The following is a 22,775-nucleotide window of genomic DNA, read 5'->3' as shown; positions in this document are numbered from 1 at the left end:
ATTCTGCCTGTACGAAAATCATAATGTTCATTTACATAATTTTAACAGTGTTTATTATGGTTGTTGTAATTGTTAAAATTAATTCATAAATTAATTATTACAAAAATAAAATAGTACTATATCCATCCATCCATCCATTTTCTACCGCTTATTCCCTTCGGGGTCACGGGGGGCACTGGAGCCTATCCCAGCTACAATCGGGCGGAAGGCGGGGTACACCCTGGACAAGTCGCCACCTCATCGCAGGGCCAATAGTACTATATATTACTATATTTTATTTTGAGAGCAAATATTTCCCTGCAAGGGCCACATACTGAAAAGTCAAATTATGGCAGGGGCCATAATGATATTTTTTTATTTAAAAAATAAAAAAGCTAAAAACTGATTTTGTGTCAACTTTTGTATTACAGATGACTAAGTATATTATTATTAAATATTAGAACATTTCAGCTTTTTCTCATTATGTACCACTTTGTTTTGCTCTTTTTTTCTTCTTTTTTTTTTACTGTTTTTTTCCCCTTTAAGACTAGAATAAAAATAAAAATAATAATAATAATGCGATTGTGTAGCTGCATAACCTAGTGTGTCAAAAATTCTGCCTGTATGAAAATATTCATGTTAATTTACATAATGTTAACAGTCTTATTATGGTTGTTTTATTTTTTTAATTTAATTTATAAGTTAATAAATAAAAAATACTATATATTAATATAGTTTATTTAGAGAGCATCTATTATTTTAGATCAGGAGTGTCCAAACTATTTCCACCAAGGGTCGCATTCTGAAAAGTCAAAGTATGCATATTGATATTTTTTTATTTAAAAAAAAAAGCTAAAAACAGATATTGTGTCAACTTTGTATTATAGGTGACAAAGTACTGTATATTATTATTATTTATTAGAACAATTTAGTTTTTTGTCATTATGAACCAATTTTTTTTCTCTGTTTTTTCTACATTTTTACTATATTTCCCCTTTAAGACTAGAATACAAATAATAATAATAGGATTGTGTAGTTGCATAACCTAGTGTCTGAAAAATTCTGCCTGTACGAAAATCATAATGTTCATATACAACATTTTAACAGTGTTTATTATGGTTGTTGTAATTGTTAAAATTAATTCATAAGTTAATTAATACAAAAATAAAATAGTACTATATATTAGTATTTTTTATGTTGAGAGCTAAACTTTTCACTGCAAGGGTCCGCATACTGAAAAGTCAAAGTATGGCTGGGCCAATTGATATTTTTTTTATTGAAAAAAAAAATGCTAAAAACAGATTTTGTGTCAACTTTTGTATTATAGATGACTAAGTATATTATTATTAAATATTAGAACTTTTCAGCTTTTTCTCATTATGTACCATTTTTTTTCTTTTTTTCCCCTACATTTTTACTGTTTTTTTCCCCTTTTAGACTAGAATAAAAATAAAAATAATAATATGATTGTGTAGCTCCATAACCTAGTGTGTCAAAAATTCCGTCTGTATGAAAATATTCATGTTCGTTTACATAATTTTAACAGTGTTTATTATGGTTGTTGTAATTGTTTTAATTAATTCATAAGTTAGTATTATTTATTTTTTTGATGAACTAACTAAAGTTTATGTATATTTTATTTTGAGAGCTTCTAATATTTTAGATCTTTGATTTTCAAACTTTTCCCTCCAAGGGCCGCGTACTGAAAAGTCAAAGTATGGCGGGGCCCGTATTTTTTTATTTAAAAAAATGCTAAAAACAGATATTGTGTCAACTGTGTATTATACATGACTAAGTATATTATTAGTAATTATTAGTTAGAACATTTCAGATTTTTCTCCTTGCACACCTATTTTTTTTGCTGTTTTTTTTTTTTTACATTTTTACTGTTTTTGTACATGTAAGAATAGAATTTAAAAAAAATATATAATAGGATTGTGTAGCTGCATAACTTAGTGTGTCCAAAATTCTGCCTGTATGAAAATATTCATGTTACTTTACATAATTTTAACAGTGTTTATTATGTTTGTTGTATTTTTTAATTAATAAAAAAATTGAATAATACTAAATAAACTGTGTTTATTTTAAGTATATTTTATTTTCAGAGCTTCTAATATTTTAGATCAGGGGTGTCCAAACTTTTCCACCAAAGGTCGCATACTGAAAGGCCAAAGTATGGCGGGGGCCAAATTGATATTTTTTTATTTAAAAAAAAAAAATGCTAAAAACAGATTGTGTCAGCTTTTGTATTATAGATGACTAAGTATATTATTAATAAATATTAGAACATTTCAGCTTTTTCTCATTATGTACCAATTTGTTTTGCTCTTGTGGGCTCTGTACCGAGGATGTCGTTGTGGCTTGTACAGCCCTTTGAGACACTTGTGATTTAGGGCTATATAACTAAACATTGATTGATTGATTGATTGATTTTTTATCTATATATTTACTGTTTTTTCCCCCTTTAAGACTACAATAAAAATAAGAAGAAGATTTTGTAGCCTAGTGTCAAAAATTCTGCCTGTACGAAAATATTAATGTTCATTAACATAATTTTAATAATTTAAAAAAAATAATTCAAAAGTTAGTATTATTTATTTTTTGATTAACTTACTGAACATTGTGTATAGTTTAAGTATATTTTATTTTGAGAGCTTCAAATATTTTGATATTTTTAAAAAAATACAAATAAATTGCAAAAAAATTCTATACATTTAAAGGCAAACCTTTGTGTTATAGATGACTAAGTAAAATATTATTACTAGTTTTAAGAAATCAGCTTTTTCTCATTACTTTACGAATTTTTGCTCTTTTCTTCCTATATTTATTGTGTTTTTTTAGATAGACATGTTATTATTCGAAAATACACAACTTTTAAAATTTTAGCAGACATGTCTGTTATATTTGCACAAAGTATAGGTATCCGGCATCCGCAGCCTGAATTTTATTTGGTATCGGATCGGAAAGACAAACGGCGGTATCGCACATCACTACCGTTTACCTCTGCCTTCCACAGGGCCGCTTCCTCCGCCGCCCCCCGCGGGTCGCAATGTGGGCGGCGGCAGCGTGAGGTCATCGCCGGTGCACTCTCCGATCGCACGGCTGGGGTCGGATTCCCCTCGTGGCGGCCCCGGTGGCAGACCCCCTCTGCCTCCGGACAGACCCGGGGCCGGGGGCGCCCCTCCTCCGCCGCCGCCGCCCATGGGCAACGGTTTCCTCAACTCGCACCACAACCAGACACACGGTGAGTGCTGCCAACTGGATGTATTCCATGACAATCGGAAGCGTTGTTGAAATATCTGATGCCCCGCCCATAGATGACTGGGCGGCTCGCTTCACTTTCCACCCGGTGTCGGACCTGCCGCCGCCTGAGCCGTACCAGCCCTTCCACAAGACCTACCCCAGCAAGATGGGCAAGGCGGACGGCAGAGGTCAGCCTGACACTTTAGCATGCACACAGTGCCACCTGCTGGCAGAAACATATAGGAGGGTCAAATGGGACAGAAGGAAATAAATAAATACACCTTAAAATATTTAGGTAAATGTCTCATTAATTGATTATAATTTAAATTAAATACATAAATGTGTTAATACAATATAAAAGTATATTTTAAAAAAATAAATAAAAACTGCCATATTTTTTTTGTAGTTGTATTCCTTTTTTATTATTGTTATTATATTATATTATAAGTCGCAGACATATGTGTTGTGAAATTAGTTATTTTCACAGGAATATTTTGTAAATGTTTTTTACAAAATATTTTTGGTTTCCAACCAGTATCTGTAATAAGGCAGTAAAACGACTGATCAAACAAAACAGAAGTCATCGTCATGGGCCCACTAGCCGCGTAAGCTAGCTCTCCAATCAGCTAAACAGACTTAATAACTAGAGATGTCCGATAATATCGGCAGCCCGATATTATCGGCCGATAAATGCTTTAAAATGTAATATCGGAAATTATCGGTATCGGTTTCAAAATGTAAAATGTATGACTTTTTAAAACGCCGCTGTACGTAGTGGTACACGGACGTAATGAGAAGTACAGAGCGCCAATAAACCTTAAAGGCACTGCCTTTGCGTGCCGGCCCAATCAAGTAATACCTACGGCTTTTCACACACACAAGTGAATGCAAGGCATACTTGGTCAACAGCCATACAGGTCACACTGAGGGTGGCCGCATGAACAACTTTAACACTGTTACAAATATGCGCCACACTGTGAACCCACACCAAACAAGAATGACAAACACATTTCGGGAGAACATCCGCACCGTAACACAACATAAACACAACAGAACAAGTACCCAGAACTAGGGATGATGTTTGATAAGAAATTATCGAGTTCGAGTCTGTTATCGAATCCTCTTATCGAACCGATTCCTTATCGATTCTCTTATCGAGTCCAGATATGTTGTTGTATATGGAAAAAAACACACAATATTTGGTTTAACAAAAGCTCACTTTTATTATATACGAAAAAAATAAAATCGAATAAATAAATATTGACTGTTACCCCCCTAAAAAATAAAATAAAATAAACAAATATTGACTGTTATTACCCAAACTATACTAAGTGGGATTTTTCAGAAAAACAAATATATACAGTAACACAAAAACAAGCTGTCTCTGTGATCACTATAGGTGTATAAATAATACTATAGTGTTAAATAAAATCAGTCCCTTGGGCACAAAACTGAAAATAATACAGCTCTCCAAAAAGTGCACTTCTGCTGCTATTTGACATAACTGTTTGTTATGATGCTTTGACATTTTTGCACTTTATTTCTTTATTGAAAGAAAATTCTATGAAGAGAACATTTGTTTGCAAATGTGGTTACAATGCTAAAAAATGAAAAGTTAAAGCTAAAAAAAGAAATACACTTTATTGAGTTAACATTATTTCTTTATAGGGGGAAAGATGTGATGTTATAAGCTAGGCTAGGGAATATAACAACTACACTACCCAGCATGCAACGGGAGTGACGAGCATGCGCGGTAGCCCCGAAAAGTGTTGCATGTCGTCACCCGGCAGCTAAGAATGAGGTTATGAGCACGCTGTGAAAGTAAACGTCAAGAACTCAGCCAACACGCCTCGTCTGCATTATTTATAATTAGACAGACAACACATATACAGTGTGATTTTGTTTTGTTTACATTTAAAGAAAAACAAAAGTTAAAAAAGGGAGATATGTTGTATATATATGTATGTGCTGCGGTTGTTTTAAGAACGTTGCGACAGCTGCCGTAAAGGAGGTGCGTTGCTAGCCTGGTTGCTATGTTTCCGGTTGGTCGTAAAAGTGTTCGTCATGTGTTTGTACCCTGCTCAAATCTCTCAGTAAAGTTATTTATTGCATTATACCTTTTGTTTTGAACTTTATTACACCTCGGAGCACTTTTTCCGGTCCATTGTTTTTCCTGCTTTCGCTATCTGCGCCTAATGACTGAGCTAAGTGACGTCATTTCTTGTGATGTCTCACGGGGCATTTCTGGTCGGGACGGGATTCCTTCCGAGGGATTCGAATAAAGAACCAACTCTTTTTCTTTACTATAGTGGTCTCGATAACGGGTACCGGTTCTCAAAAAGGGATCCGAGTCCGAGGACTCGGTTCTTTTCTTATCGAACAACCGGGAAAACCGGTTTCGAGTATCATCTCTACCCAGAACCCCTTGCAGCACTAACTCTTCCGGGACGCCACAATATACACCCCCCGCTACCCCCCAACCCCGCCCACCTCAACCTCCTCATGCTCTCTCAGGGAGAGCATGTCCCAAATTCCAAGCTGCTGTTTTGAGGCATGTTAAAAAAAAAGAATGCACTTTGTGACTTCAATAATAAATATGGCAGTGCCATGTTGGCATTTTTTTCCATAACTTGAGTTGATTTATTTTGGGAAAACCTTGTTACATTGTTTAATGCATCCAGCGGGGCATCACAACAAAATTAGGCACAATAATGTGTTCATTCCACGACTGTATATATCGGTATCGGTTGATATCGGAATCAGTAATCAAGAGTTGGACAATATCGGAATATCGGCAAAAAGGCCATTATCGGGCATCTCTATTAATAACTCCACGGTGACGTTTTGGTGAATTTCCTGAAAAATGTCCTAAAAAAAAAAAAAAAAAAAAAAAAAAAAAAATGCTCACACAATTTAACAAATAATGAAAATGATGAATAATTAAAATAATTAGAAAAATACAATTCATCTTAGGGCCTCATTTGCTCATAGAATTCGGTAGGTCTTTGTTTGTGTAGCACAACTATTAGCGCTATCCTATGAGCGATTTATTTTAATTTTTTTCAGGCCTGCGGCAAAAAGTCAGAGTTCAAAAACAAGGAAAAAAATAAAAAAATTAAGGGTATTTTATTTGAACTAAGCAAAATTATCTGCCAATAGAACAAGAACATTTGGCTCGTCAAGACTTTCCAAAACAAGTAAAATTAGCTAACCTCAACGAACCCCAAAATACCTTAAAGTAAGTATATTCTCACTAATAACAAGTGCACTTTTCTTGGTAGAAAAAAAAGAGACCTTTTTGCTCAATATGTTGAAAAATATTCTTAGATTAAGTAAATGCTAGTGCCATTATCTTGACATAATGATATGCGCTCGGCATTACATTTCTTGAAACCAGCAAACTTATACTAAAAACTGATTTATTGTTCTTAATGGAAAGGCAACAAGGTAAGAGCTTGTTACTCTCGGGGTCTCCTCGCTGCTCAGGCAAATCATATGGTCTAAAAATGCATTTTTCCATCGATAACATGACATCATCAAGCCAAGTGCGTGCTCTTTCAGTCAATTAGTGCGCATACATACAGATTGATTGATTGATTGATTGAGACTTTTATTAGTAGGTTGCATAGTGAAGTACATATTCCGTACAATTGACCACTAAATGGTCATCAAATCTCAGCAACAAGCTGTAATATCTTACGGAGATCATTCAGGACCAAAACACTTAAAGGCCTACTGAAAGCCACTACTAGCGACCACGCAGTCTGATAGTTTATATATCAATGATGAAATCTTAACATTATAACACATGCCAAGACGGCCGGGTTAACTTATAAAGTGACATTTTAAATTTGCCGCTAAACTTCCGGTTCGAAACGCCTCTGAGGATGACGTATGCGCGTGACGTAGACCGGCGAACACGGGTATGCCTTCCACATTGAAGCCAATACGAAAAAGCTCTGTTTTCATTTCATAATTCCACAGTATTCTGGACATCTGTGTTCGTGAATCTGTTTCAATCATGTTCATTGCATTATGGAGAAGGAAGCTGAGCAAGCAAAGAAGAAAGTTGTCGGTGCGAAATGGACGTATTTTTCGAACGTAGTCAGCAACAACAGTACACAGCCGGCGCTTCTTTGTTTACATTCCCGAAAGATGCAGTCAAGATGGAAGAACTCGGATAACAGAGACTCTAACCAGGAGGACTTTTGACTTCGATACACAGACGCCTGTAGAGAACTGGGACAACACAGACTCTTACCAGGATTACTTTGATTTGGATGACAAAGACGCAGACGTGCTACTGTGAGTATGCAGCTTTGGCTTCTAAACATTTGATCGCTTGACCGTATGTGCGCAACTTTTTTTTGCGTATGTACGTAACTTTTTTAAAATATATAAGCTTTATGAACTTTGGGTTAGGTGAACGGTCTTTTGGGCTGAGTGATTGTGTGTGTTGATCAGGTGTTTGAATTGTATTGGCGTGTTCTATGGAGCTAGGAGCTAGCATAGGAGCTAGGAGCTAGCATAACACGTACCGCACCGTACGTGCGCGTCACGTACGTAACTTTTTAAAAATATATAAGCTTTATGAACCTTGGGTTAGGTGAACGGTCTTTTGGGCTGAGTGATTGTGTGTGTTGATCAGGTGTTTGAATTGTATTGGCGTGTTCTATGGAGCTAGGAGCTAGCAGAGGAGCTAGGAGCTAGCATAACAAACACGCAGGTGTTTTTATGCAGGATTAATTTGTGGCATATTAAATATAAGCCTGGTTGTGTTGTGGCTAATAGAGTATATATATGTCTTGTGTTTATTTACTGTTGTAGTCATTCCCAGCTGAATATCAGGTCACCCCCGGCTCTCACAGCATCTTCCCTATCTGAATAGCTTCAACTATCCCACTAGTCCTTCACTTGCACTTTACTCATCCACAAATCTTTCATCCTCGCTCAAATTAATGGGGAAATCGTCGCTTTCTCGGTCCGAATCTCTCTCACTTCATGCGGCCATCATTGTAAACAATAGGGAACTTTGCGTATATGTTCAACTGACTACGTCACGCTACTTCCGGTAGGTGCAAGCCTTTTTTTTTTATCAGATACCAAAAGTTGCAATCTTTATCGTCGTTGTTCTATACTAAATCCTTTCAGCAAAAATATGTCAATATCGCGAAATGATCAAGTATGACACATAGAATAGATCTGCTATCCCCGTTTAAATAAAAAAAATTCATTTCAGTAGGCCTTTAAAACAAGTAAAACACTCTAACATAAAATCTGCTTAGTGAGAAGAATTATCTTATCAGACAGAAAAAAAAGCAAATATCACCCTTATTTGAGATATTTCATCTTACTTAGATTGACATTTTTGCAGTGTAGCTTGGACACCCCTGCTTTTAAACCCATCCAAGTAGTTCAGTTTGCTAATTCAGCGTGTTTTTTGTTTTATCCTTTGGCAGGTTCGGGTAAAAAGGAACGAGGCGCTCCCCCTCTTCCTCCTACACCCAGGTGAAGAAGATGAAGACAAACATGCGGAGTGGACCAAAAGGACGGACGACAAAAGTGTTAAGAGAGGGGAGGGGGGGGAATATGTTTTATCCACTAATCAGGCAAATGTTCCAGCCTCCACTATCACAAAATTCCAGTTCATGCTTGCCTAATATTTTAATTATTCCACCATGTGTGTGAGAAGAAGTCGTTCATTCGCACAAAACCAGTCAATGTGTGAACGTGGCTTTAACGACGGCACACCCGCAGTCACTCAGCTTCCTCAGGGGATCCCTTTTTGTCCTTTTTTTTTGGCTTCAAATGTGGCGAGTAGAATCCAGTCGTCGCGTGTTCATATCGTGCCTTTTCCTGTCCGCCAGGGATGACCCCCGTGTGCCTTAAAGCAGATAATATATGACAAATTGAGAATATTATGCAGATAAAAAAAAGTGTCGTTAAAGGTCGGCCCTGCCGTTGCTGCGTCGGAGGGAATGCAGTGATTTAGCCAAAGTGCGTTTACTTCCGTGTGAGTGTTCCTGAACGCTACTTTTCCTTTCCTGATTGCACACCTTTGGTTCAAGTCTTTAATGGCTGTTGTTGTTGTTGTTGTTGCACACGGCACTGATTCTTCTTTTCTGCTGGTTTGTTGCGAACGAGCCACCTGTTGGACCATGAAGGACTTGTGTGTGTGTGTGTGTGTGTGTGTGTGTGTGTGTGTGTGTGTGTGTCCAAGGAAGTGTTAGCCAGGGGTTTGTTGTTTCAACAACTGTGCAGTATTATGTTGTTTGTGCGTTACACAACAATGCTTTGGTCTTTTGCATCCATGACGGGTTAATTGTGCACAAAAGAGGCTCAGACTTTGTTTTACACGACAATCAGAAGTGAAATAAACTTATAGTTCCACCCTGGCGGATGTCGTTCATATGAAAGGAACACAAATGTTATGTTTGTCACGGTTGATTTTTTTTTTAATGGCACATTCTAAAAAATATTATTACCAAAAAAAAAAAAAAGTGGAATAAAAGAGAAGAAATTGCAATGTTGACTCGACACAAAGCTGGAATATAGGCTGTTTTTTTTTCTTTAAACCTGTCATTGCTCAAAACATAATAATGAATCAAAATCAATGTTGTTATGAATTATTGACCTATTAAGGCTCCAATTACTTCACATCAAATATTGCAAATATTTTTTGGGGAAAATATTGCCTATTTTGTGTGTTTTCTATGACAAAAAGGGCAAAAAACAAATACACCATTTAAAAATGTTTTTAAAAAGTGGAATAAAAGGGAAGACATTGCAATGTTGACTCGACACAAAGCTGGAATATAGGCTGTTTTTTTTTCTTTAAACCTGTCATTTCTCAAAACATAATAATGAATCAAAAGCAATGTTGTTATGAATTATTGACCTATTGAAGGTTACAATTCACATCAAATATTGCACTTTGAAATATTTTTAGGGCAAATATTGCATATTTTGTGTTTTTTTTTCTTAAAATCCGTCATTGCTCAAAACATAATAATGAATCAAAAGCAATGTTGTTATGAATTATTGACCTATTGAAGGTTACAATTCACATCAAATATTGCACTTTCAAATATTTTTAAGGCAAATATTGCATATTTTGTGTTTTTTTTTTCTTTAAATCCGTCATTGCTCAAAACATAATAATGAATCAAAAGCAATGTTGTTATGAATTATTGACCTATTGAAGGTTACAATTCACATCAAATATTGCACTTTGAAATATTTTTAGGGCAAATATTGCATATTTTGTGTTTTTTTTTCTTAAAATCCGTCATTGCTCAAAACATAATAATGAATCAAAAGCAATGTTGTTATGAATTATTGACCTATTGAAGGTTACAATTCACATCAAATATTGCACTTTGAAATATTTTTAGGGCAAATATTACATATTTTGTGTTTTTTTTTCTTAAAATCCGTCATTGCTCAAAACATAATAATGAATCAAAAGCAATGTTGTTCTGAATTATTGACCTATTGAAGGCTCCAATTACTTCACATCAAATATTGCACTTTCAAATATTTTTAGGGCAAATATTGCATATTTTGTGTTTTTTTTTCTTAAAATCCGTCATTGCTCAAAACATAATAATGAATCAAAAGCAATGTTGTTATGAATTATTGACCTTTGGAAGGTTACAATTCACATCAAATATTGCACTTTGAAATATTTTTAGGGCAAATATTGCATATTTTGTGTTTTTCTTTCTTTAAATCCGTCATTGCTCAAAACATAATAATGAATCAAAAGCAATGTTGTTATGAATTATTGACCTATTGAGGCTCCAATTACTTTAGATCAAATATTCCACTTTGGATTTATTTTGGGGGAAAATATTGCATATTTTGTGGGTTTTTTTCTTTGAATCCGTTATTGCTCAAAAAATAATTATGAATCAAAATCAATGTTGTTATGAATTATTGACCTATTGAAGACTCCAATTACTTTAGATCAAATATTCCACTTTGGATTTATTTTGGGAGAAAATATTGCATATTTTGTGGGGTTTTTTCTTTAAATCTGTCTCTGCTCAAAACATAATAATGAATCAAAATCAATGTTGTTATGAATTATTGACCTATTAAGGCTCCAATTACTTCACATCAAATATTGCAAATATTTTTTGGGGAAAATATTGCCTATTTTGTGTGTTTTCTATGACAAAAAGGGCAAAAAACAAATACACCATTTAAAAATGTTTTTAAAAAGTGGAATAAAAGAGAAGACATTGCAATGTTGACTCGACACAAAGCTGGAATATAGGCTGTTTTTTTTTCTTTAAACCTGTCATTTCTCAAAACATAATAATGAATCAAAAGCAATGTTGTTATGAATTATTGACCTATTGAAGGCTCCAATTCACATCAAATATTGCACTTTGAAATATTTTTAGGGCAAATATTACATATTTTGTGTTTTTTTTTCTTAAAATCCGTCATTGCTCAAAACATAATAATGAATCAAAAGCAATGTTGTTATGAATTATTGACCTATTGAGGGTTACAATTCACATCAAATATTGCACTTTGAAATATTTTTAGGGCAAATATTGCATATTTTGTGTTTTTTTTTCTTTAAATCCGTCATTGCTCAAAACATAATAATGAATCAAAAGCAATGTTGTTATGAATTATTGACCTATTGAAGGTTACAATTCACATCAAATATTGCACTTTGAAATATTTTTAGGGCAAATATTGCATATTTTGTGTTTTTTTTTCTTTAAATCCATCATTGCTCAAAACATAATAATGAATCAAAAGCAATGTTGTTATGAATTATTGACCTATTGAGGCTCCAATTACTTTAGATCAAATGTTCCACTTTGGATTTATTTTGGGGGAAAATATTGCATATTTTGTGTTTTTTTTCTTTAAATCCGTTATTGCTCAAAAAATAATAATGAATCAAAATCAATGTTGTTATGAATTATTGACCTATTGAAGACTCCAATTACTTTAGATCAAATATTCCACTTTGGATTTATTTTGGGAGAAAATATTGCATATTTTGTGGGGTTTTTTCTTTAAATCTGTCTCTGCTCAAAACATAATAATGAATCAAAATCAATGTTGTTATGAATTATTGACCTATTGAAGGCTCCAATTACTTTAGATCAAATATTCCTCTTTGTTTTTTTGGGGGGGAAAATATTGCATTTTTTTGTTTTTTTCTTTAAATCTGTCTTTGTTCAAAACATAATAATGGATCAAAAGCAATGTTGTTATGCACTATTGACCTATTGAAGGCTCCAATTACTTTAGATCAAATATTACACTTTGGATTTATTTTTGGGGAAAATATTTAATTTTTTAGTTTTTTTCTTTAAATCTGTCTTTGCTCAAAACATAATAATGGATCAAAAGCAATGTCGTTATACATTATTGACCTATTGAAGGCTCCAGTTACTTCACATCAAATATTGCACTTTGTATTTATTTTTGGGAAAAATATTGCCTATTTTGTGGGTTTTTTTCTTTAAATCTGTCTTCGCTCAAAACATAATAATGAATCAAAAGCAATGTTGTTATGAATTATTGACCTATTGAAGGCTCCAATTACTTTAGATCAGATATTCCACTTTGGATTTATTTTTGGGGAAAATATTGCATTTTTTTTTTCTCTAAATCTGTCTTTGCTCAAAAAATAGTAATGAATCAAAATCAATGTTGTTATGAATTATTGACCTATTGAAGGCTCCAATTACTTCACATCAAATATTGCACTTTGAAATATTTTTAGGGCAAATATTGCACTTTTTGTGGTTTTTTTTCTTTAAATCCGTCATTGCTCAAAACATAATAATGAATCAAAAGCAATGTTGTTATGAATTATTGACCTATTGAAGGCTCCAATTACTTTAGATCAAATATTCCTCTTTGGATTTATTTTGGGGGAAAATATTGCATATTTTGTGTTTTTTTTTCTTTAAATCTGTCTTTGTTCAAAACATAATAATGAATCAAAAGCAATGTTGTTCTGAATTATTGACCCATTGAAGGCTCCAATTACTTTAAATCAAATATTCCACTTTGGATTTATTTTTGGGGAAAATATTGCATTTTTTTGTTTTTTTCTTTAAATCTGTCTTTGCTCAAAACATAATAATGGATCAAAAGCAATGTTGTTATAAATTATTGACCTATTGAAGGCTCCAATTACCTCACATCAAATATTGCACTTTTAAATATTTTTAGGGCAAATATTGCATATTTTGTGTTTTTTTCTCTTTAAATCTGTCATTGCTCAAAACATAATAATGAATTAAAAGCAATGTTGTTATGAATTATTGACCTATTGAAGACTCCAATTACTTTAGATCAAATATTCCACTTTGGATTCATTTTGGGGGAAAATATTCCATATTTTGTGGGGTTTTTTCTTTAAATCTGTCTTTGCTCAAAAAATAATAATGAATCAAAATCAATGTTGTTATGAATTATTGACCCATTGAAGGCTCCAATTACTTTAGATCAAATATTACACTTTGGATTTATTTTGGGAGAAAATATTGCATATTTTGTGGGTTTTTTCTTTAAATCTGTCTCTGCTCAAAACATAATAATGAATCAAAATCAATGTTGTTATGAATGATTGACCTATTGAAGGCTCCAATTACTTTAGATCAAATATTCCACTTTGGATTTATTTTGGGGAAAATATTGCATATTGTGTGTTTTTTTTTTCTTTAAATCTGTCTTTGCTCAAAAAATAATAATGAATCAAAATCAATGTTGTTATGAATTATTGACCTATTGAAGGCTCCAATTACTTTAGATCAAATATTCCACTTTGGATTTATTTTGTGGGAAAATATTGCATATTTTGTGTTTTTCTTCTTTTATCTAAATCTGTCTTTGCTCAAAACATAATAATGGATCAAAATCAATGTTGTTGTGAATTATTGACCTATTGAATTAATGGTGAATATGTTACTAATTTGCATGTTAACAAGGCCATGCAGAATAGGGCATTAATAAGTACTTAATGATGACTAATTACGAGCCAATATGTTACTAATTTGCATGTTAATAAGCAACTAATTAATGGTGAATATGTTACTAATTTGCATGTTAATACCGCCATGCAGAATAGGGCATTAATAAGTACTTAATAATGACTAATTACGAGCTAATGTTACTAATTTGCATGTCAATAAGCAACTAATTAATGGTGAATATGTTACTAATTTGCATGTTAATACTGCCATGCAGAATAGGGCATTAATAAGTACTTAATAATGATTAATTATGAGTCGATATGTTACTAATTTGCATGTTACTAAGCATCTAATTAATGGTGAATATGTTACTCATTTGCATGTTAATAAAGGCCATGCAGAATAGGGCATTAATAAGTACTTAATAATGATTAATTACGAGCCAACATGGTACTAATTTGCATGTTAATAAGCAACTAATTAATGGTGAATGTGTTACTAATTTGCATGCTAATAAGGCCATGCAGAATAGGGCATTAATAAGTACTTAATAATGACTAATTAAGAGCCAATATGTTACTAATGTGCATGTTAATAAACAGCAAATTTATGGATAATATGTTACTAATTTGCATGTTAATAAAGGCCATACAGATTAGGGAATTAATAAGTACTTCAAATTGACTAATTAGTAGCCAATATGTTACTAATGTGCATGTTAATAAATAACAAATTAATGGATAGTATGTTACTAATTTGCATGTTAATAAAGGCCATGCAGATTAGGGCATTAATAAGTACTTCATAATGACTAATTAAGAGCCAGTACCCCGCCTTTCCTCCCACCTCCAAAAACATGCACCTGGGGATAGGTTGATTGGCAACACTAAATTGGCCCTAGTGTGTGAATGTGAGTGTGAATGTTGTCTGTCTGTCTGTGTTGGCCCTGCGATGAGGTGGCGACTTGTCCAGGTTCCGCCCGAATGCAGCTGAGATAGGCTCCAGCACCCCCCGCGACCCCAAAAAGGGACAAGCGGTAGAAAATGGATGGATGAATGGATGTTACTAATATGCATGTTAATAAGCAACTAATTAATGGTGAATATCTTACTAATTTGCATGTTAATAAGCCCATGCAGAATAGGGCATTAATAAGTACTTAATAATGACTAATTAAGAGCCAATATGTTACTAATTTCAAATTAGTAACATATTGGCCTTTATTAACATGCAAATTAGTAAGATATTCACCATTAATTAGTTGCTTATTAACATGCAAATTAGAAATTTGCATGTTAATAAGCAACTAATTAATGGTGAATATGTACCCCATACTAAAGTATTACCAAAAAAAACATTAGATTGAAGGAAACTTTTATGGCTGAGACCTTTACATTTACCAAACTTGAGGGATTAAAAAGGATATATTTCATTAGCATGTATTTTAATGGTTTTCAAAATGATAAATATCAAAATAGCCCCCACTGCTTTGTTTTTCCAGTGTGCGGCCGTTAGTGGAAAAAGTTTGGACACCCCTGCTTTTAACACACCACAAACATGAGCAACCCAGTCACATGATGACCCCGCCCATCACCACGCCCATATCCAATCACAGCCCGCTAACGGAATCGTGCCTACATTTCTATTGGCTCGTTCGCCCGTCAGTCACTTCCAGCTGTCAGTTTCAGAAGCCGTGCTTGCTTTCGCCTCCCGGAGACAACCAACCTTGAGGGAGCCTTCGTGTACAAAAATGGTCGTTTAAGTGACAAAGGTACGCGTTATTTGTTGTAAAGTAAAGTATTTCAGCACCGTTTGAGTGGTAAAATCAAGATACATGTCCGTTGTCGACGTCGGAAGGCTGGACGTGCCCGGATGTTTTTAGCATGCTAATGCTAGCCTTTGATACATCCATGCTAGCATGACTTCCATATACTTTTAACTTTAACTGCTTCCGTTTCCGGTTTAGCATTCGACTTTCTCTCCATTTCGCCTTCCTTCAGCGTGCCATCACCTGGCCCAGCCCAGCCGTCACCATGGAGACCGCCTCCAGCTACGTGCTCATCCACGGGAAGAACGTCTCCCACAGCACCGTGGCGGGATCCGCCGCCGCCGCCGGTGCTCACATGTCCATCGACAAGCTCTTTCCCGCCCTGCTGGAGTGCTTCGGCATCATCCTGTGCGGATACATAGCCGGCAGGTGGGTGCCCATTTCATACAGAAAGTCAATGACTTCACTATAAAAGTGGGTGACATTGTTATCACAAGGAAGTATGAGGTCACCTACATAGGTTCCATTCTAGAGGCTAATCTTTCCTGTGATAAAATGGCAACCAAGGTAATCAAAAAGGTCAACCAACGAACAAGATTTCTCTATAGAATCTCCTTTCTGGTCAACAAAAGCACCATGAGGATTCTAGCGGGAACTCTCGTTCAACCCTTTTTCGACTACGCATGCACCTCCTGGTACCCTAGCACCTCCAAATCCCTCAAATCTAGACTTGAAACATCCCAGAACAAGCTAGTCAGGTTACTTCTAGACCTCCACCCCAGATCCCACATCACTCCTACCCACTTCTCCAAAGTGGGCTGGCTCAGGGTGGAGGACAGAGTAAAACAACTTGCACTGAGCCTAGTCTATAAAATCCGCTACACCTCCCTGATACCGAAGTACATGTCAAACTACTTCCTTAACGTAAATGACCGCCATAACCACAACACCAGGGGGACCTCCACTCACCACGTTAAACCCAGATTCTGAACTAACAAAGGTCTTAACTCATTCTCTTTCTATGCCACATCAATATGGAATGCACTCCCAACAGGTGTAAAAGAAAGGGCATCTTTATCCTCCTTCAAAACCACACTAAAAGAACACCTCCAGGCAACTACAACCCTAAACTAACACCCTCCCTTCCACATAATACCTCTTCGGACTATAAATAATCAAATGTAAACAATCAATCAATCAAATGTAGACACTTTTTCTTATACTTTCTGATCTCTCTCTATGTCCACTACTTGCTATATATATCCTACCAAGTCAGTCCTACACTGTTTCAATATCCATTTCTCTGATGATGCAATTGTTGATGCTGATTGTTGATGTCTGAAGTGTTGATACCAACCAAACCTACCCCCCCCCCCCCCCTCCATATCCCACACCCCGGATTGTAAATAATGTAAATAATTCAATGTATATACTCTGATGAGTATCTTGTGTGATGACTGTATTATAATGTTAGTATATATGATAGTATATATCTGTATCATGAATCAATTTAAGTGGACCCCGACTTAAACAAGTTGAAAAACTTATTCGGGTGTTACCATTTAGTGGTCAATTGTACGGAATATGTACTTCACTGTGCAACCTACTAATAAAAGTTTCAATCAATCAATCAATTCATACAGAATGGAGCTTCCGCTACTTTTTTTGGGGGGCGGGGGGCGTGGCATCGCAGGGGTGTCCAAAGTGCGGCCCGGAGCTAATTTTGTAACGTCCCGTTTAGCATGCTAATGTTAGTATTTAATTTTTGTAATTTTTTTTTTAGATGATTTTATAGGTATTCACCCGAGTCATGTTTTTGTACTTGATACATGCTAATGTTGGCATGCTAGCATTACACCTGTAATATATCTCGGTGCTTGACACTACATGTTGCAGTTAGCATTTTGACATGCCGCAGCTAACCATTTTTGGTTGCCAGAACGTTGTGGTTACATTAGCCTTTCGGGCAATTAACGTTCTATAAAGCAGTGTGTGCCGTGAGATTGATTGATTGATTGAAACTTTTATTAGTAGATTGCACAGTGCAGTACATATTCCGTACAATTGGCCACTAAATGGTAACACCCCAATAAGTTTTTCAACTTGTTTAAGTCGGGGTCCACTTAAATTGATTCATGATACAGATATATACTATTTTCATAATACAGTCATCATACAAGATAATCATCAGAGTATATGCAATGAATTATTTATATTATTTACAACCCGGGGTGTGGCATATGGGGGGGTAGGATTGGTTGGTATCAACAATTGCATATTTAGAGAAATGGACATTAGAACAGTATAGGATATGTACAGCAAGTAGTGGACATAGAGAGAAAGATCAAAAAGTATAAGAAAAAGTGTCTACATTTGATTATTTACATTTGATTATTTACAATCCGAAGAGGTATGATGTTGAAGGGAGGGTGTTAGTTTAGGGCTGAAGTTGCCTGGAGGTGTTGTTTTAGTGCGGTTTTGAAGGAGGATAGAGATGCCCTTTCTTTTACACTTGTTGGAAGTGCATTTCACATTGATGTGGCATAGAAGGAGAATGAGTTAAGACCTTTGTTAGATTGGAATCTGGGTTTAACGTGGTTAGTGGAGCTCCCTCTGGTGTTGTGGTTATGGCGGTCATTTACGTTAAGGAAGTAGTTTGAAATGTACTTCGGTATCAGGGAGGTGTAGCGGATTTTATAGACTGGTGTGCGGTGGGAGAATGTGTAATTTCGCCTATTTTTTGCAAACAAGTAATAATAATCTGCAAATGTGCCGTTGTTGAGTGTCGGTGCTGTCTAGAGTTCGGCAGAGTAACCGTGTTATACTCTTCCATATCAGTAGGTGGCAGCAGGAGGCTAATTGCTTTGTAGATGTTGGGAACATGGTTTGTTGTGATCACAATATGCAGATGACAGCGTGCAGGTAAAAAGGCATCTAATGCTTAAACCAAAAATAAACAAAAGGCGAGTGCCGCTAAGAAAAGGCATTGAAGCTTCGGGAAGGCTATGCAAAACGCAACTAAAACTGAACTGGCTGCAAAGTAAACAAAAACAGAATGCTGGACGACAGCAAAGACTTACAGCGTGTGGAGCAGACGGCGTCCACAAAGTAAATCCGAACATGACATGACAATCAACAATGTCCCCACAAAGAAGGATAGCGACAACTTAAATTGCCTTGATTGCTAAAACAAAACGGGTGTGGGGAATAGCGCTCAAGGAAGACTTGAAACTTCCATCCATCTAACTTCTATAGGAAAATACCAACAAAACAGGAAAAGCCACCAAAATAGGAGTGCAAGACAAGAACTAAAACACTACACACAGGAAAACACCAAATAAGTCACAGTGTGATGTGACAGTACTTTGAGACAAGCGCTATAGTCATGCATGGTTGGTTATGGTTTGAATTCTTATCCAACACTTGCGAGAACAACTTTTTATTGTCAATATCAGCTGCTGAGTTTAATGTTTTTATGTTTTCTGCTGGTGATGTGCCTCTGCATTTTTTCAATGACAAAAATGTGCCTTGGCTCAAAAAAGGTTGAAAAACACTAAGGTTGCTTTTTGAGTTGTTTTTGGTTCCATTTTGTTTCAAACGGAAACAATTTTTTCGGTTTCCGGAACGTTACCGACCCATAAATATTTGGTACTTGATGCATGTTGCAGTTAGCATTTTAGCATATGGTCGTTCCCCATTAACACTGTCATTTATTAAATATGTAATGTATGTAGCTTGAGCTACTTTGCGGAGTAGCAGCGTCTTGGACGGTTTATTACAGGGGGGTGTTCAAAGTGTGTCCCAAAGCAATTTTTTTAAAGTCCCACAGCTCAATCGTTAGCATTCTAATATTAACCGGCAACCTTTTGTGTGCTAATTTTGCATGTACATACCTCAGTATTAAATATCTATACTTCACAAATGATACCTGTTAGCATGCAAATGTTACTATGCTAGCTTTATTTTCATTTTTATTTAGATCATTTCGTATGTGTTCACCCCAGTCATGTTTTGGTAATTGATACATCAATCAATCAATCAATCAATGTTTATTTATATAGCCCTAAATCACAAGTGTCTCAAAGGGCTGTACAAGCCACAACGACATCCTCGGTGTCGAGTGGGTCTGACATAATATTGTGAAAGTCCAACACATCCTAATGTTAGCATTCTAACATTTTAAACACATTTTTCAGGTAGACCCCTATAATACTTGACGCATGTTTGCAGTTAGCATTCTAACGTGCTAACATTAGCATGCTAGCTTTTAAATCAGATTTGTAACAAAAAAGGTTAGTAAAAAAAATTAATATATATTTGTAATCAAAAAAATTATTTTTAACCAAAAAAAATAGATTTGTGACAAAAAAGTTTTGAAATCAAATCAAATGATTTTTAACAAAAATTTGTTAAAAAAAAAAGATTTCTAGATTTGTACATTATATTTATTTGTAATTAGAGATGTCCGATAATGGCTTTTTTGCCGATATCTGATATTCCGATATTGTCCAACTCTTAATTACCGATTCCGTACGTAGCGGGTAGCGGGAGGTGTATATTGTAGCGTCCCGGAAGACTTAGTGCTGCAAGGGGTTCTGGGTATTTGTTCGGTTGTGTATATGTTGTGTTACGTTGCGGATGTTCTCCCGAAATGTATTTGTCATTCTTGTTTGGTGTGGGTTCACAGTGTGGCGCATATTTGTAACAGTGTTAAAGTTGTTTATACGGCCACCGTCAGTGTGACCCGTATGGCTGTTGACCAAGTATGCCTTGCATTCACTTGTGTGTGTGAAAAGCCTTAGATATTATGTGATTGGGCCGGCACGCAAAGACAGTGCCTTCAAGGTTGATTGGCGCTCTGTACTTCTCCCTACGTCCGTGTACACAGCGGCGTTTTAAAAAGTCATAAATTTTACTTTTTGAAACCGATACAGATAATCTCTTATATTACATTTTAAAGCATTTATCGGCCGATAATATCGGCAGTCCGATATTATCGGACATCTCTATTTGTAATGTATGATAAGTGCTTGCAGAGACGCATTGTTTAGAAAAATGTTCCGAGAATCTTCTTCCAATGGGCTCTGTCACATGACTCGGTTCCATCAATCCAACGTAAGCACTTGACGTGGCGTTTGACTCCATTTCGCAAACCGAACGCAGCCTGGCGGTCCCATGACTGCACCGTCCCCCCCACACTGTAAAAAGTGACACGATGGCGAGAGGAGGCTCTTCAATGTGTACTTACAAACTAGGAAAAAGAACATATACAACATCTATTCACATTTCAGCTGACAACAATTACACTTCCAACTAGAAAAAACACTTTGTAGATGTTTTTTTATGATTTAGTCGCGCATATGCTAACATCTTTTGTGGTATATGTTGTAGTCTTCTCTCTCGCTCTCGCTCTCACACACACACACACACACACACACACACACACACACACACACACACACACACACACACACACACACACACACACACACACACACACACACACACACACACACTGGTTATCATTTGGAATGGGGACCAAGTTTTTGATCATCACTTGTGGGGACCACCCTTTCTACAAGTTGTGGAGGCATAAAAAATGGTGTAAAATGGCCACTGCCCAGTTAGCTCATACACGTCTTTAAATCTCTGGATTGATGAAGTAATGTGCTGATCATTCTTACTGGGGACCCTGGGGAAAAAGAGTTCCTATGGTTCATGGGGACCAAATTTAAATAATTTTGCATAATTCACACAAATTTGTACGTGACTACTGAGGACCATTTATTAAAAAAAATAAATAAAAAAAGTTTTAATTAAAAATGCAATGATCCTCAGAATACAGCACTACAGCTGCCCTCTTATTGGAAGTTTCACCACTTAAATGTTAAAGCAAATCCTGCATCTTCGGTGACGTTACTGAAAACTGCTATTTAGCAGTAATGAAGTTGTCTGCAACTCCAACTACCATATATAGAAGGATGGAACATTCTGGATGTGAATCATACTTTTATAATCATGCTATATGAAAATGTCATCCTAAGGAACACTAAACCAGAACTAAACCTCACACTCAAACTAACCAGTAAACATGTTTTATGGGCCAAAGCTTAAAAATCACTTAGGCATCTTCAGAATGGATCTGACTATCATTTAAAAAGGTTTCCCCTTAGGGGACCTGTTTTTTTGTCCCCATACCGTCAGAGGTCCCCTAAAGATGACTGTGTAAACAGAGCAATGTCCCCATTAAGTGAGCATTGCCAGAACACACACACGCACACGCACACACACACACACACACACACACACACACACACACACACACACACACACACACACACACACACACACACACACACACACACACACACACACACACACACACACACACACACACACACACGCCGACTATGGTTGCAGTACAAGTACTGTTGAAACAGGATGACTTTGAGCTCACTTTTGAGCTTCATGGCAAAGGTTGTGAAGACAGTACTTTATGTACATTTGATTTCTTAATTTTTGTTTTAATACGTTTAAAAAAATAAAATAAAAAATGTTTTCACATTGTCAATATGGGGTATTGTGTGTAGAATTTTGAGGGACTTTCTGGACGTATATGTACTGACGTGTGTCCTGTCACCGCAGGGCTGATGTCATCCCCGAGAGCCAGGCAAAGGGTCTGGGCAACTTTGTGTCCAAATTCGCCCTACCAGCTCTGCTTTTCAAGAACATGGTGCTGCTGGACTTTGGCGACATCATTTGGTCGTTTCTGTGGAGCGTCCTGGTTGCCAAGGTCGGGAATTTGCACCAAATGAGAATGTCAAGAA

General features: G+C 35.7%; 2 protein-coding genes across 7 annotated transcripts in view; both read left to right on the top strand.

Moving 5' to 3' along the window:
* The window catches only part of wipf1b (WAS/WASL interacting protein family, member 1b), a 76,211-nt gene extending 66,594 nt beyond the window's left edge, over positions 1-9,617 (top strand). For all 3 annotated transcript variants that reach the window (XM_062059482.1, XM_062059481.1, XM_062059483.1), the window contains 3 exons: positions 2,996-3,223; positions 3,297-3,410; positions 8,682-9,617. In XM_062059482.1, the coding sequence (XP_061915466.1) occupies positions 2,996-3,223; positions 3,297-3,410; positions 8,682-8,734 (395 nt within the window). In that variant the 3' untranslated portion in view covers positions 8,735-9,617. The remainder of the gene's footprint in view (positions 1-2,995; positions 3,224-3,296; positions 3,411-8,681) is intronic.
* A 6,227-nt stretch (positions 9,618-15,844) lies between these two features.
* LOC133657767 (lysosomal cholesterol signaling protein-like) overlaps positions 15,845-22,775 on the top strand; it is a 28,774-nt gene continuing 21,843 nt past the window's right edge. For 3 of the 4 annotated variants that reach the window (XM_062059479.1, XM_062059476.1, XM_062059478.1), the window contains exons 1-3: positions 15,845-15,951; positions 16,181-16,377; positions 22,594-22,741. In XM_062059479.1, coding sequence (XP_061915463.1) covers positions 16,214-16,377; positions 22,594-22,741 — 312 coding nt within the window. In that variant the 5' untranslated portion in view covers positions 15,845-15,951; positions 16,181-16,213. Of the gene's footprint in view, positions 15,952-16,146; positions 16,378-22,593; positions 22,742-22,775 lie in introns of all 4 variants that reach the window. The other variant, XM_062059477.1, reaches the window with a different exon arrangement.

This window comes from Entelurus aequoreus, linkage group LG09 (genome assembly GCF_033978785.1).
Source record: "Entelurus aequoreus isolate RoL-2023_Sb linkage group LG09, RoL_Eaeq_v1.1, whole genome shotgun sequence".
Lineage (NCBI taxonomy): Eukaryota > Metazoa > Chordata > Actinopteri > Syngnathiformes > Syngnathidae > Entelurus > Entelurus aequoreus.
The sequence above is the reverse complement of the archived record's forward strand: the minus strand, read 5'-3'. Positions and strand labels throughout refer to the sequence as shown.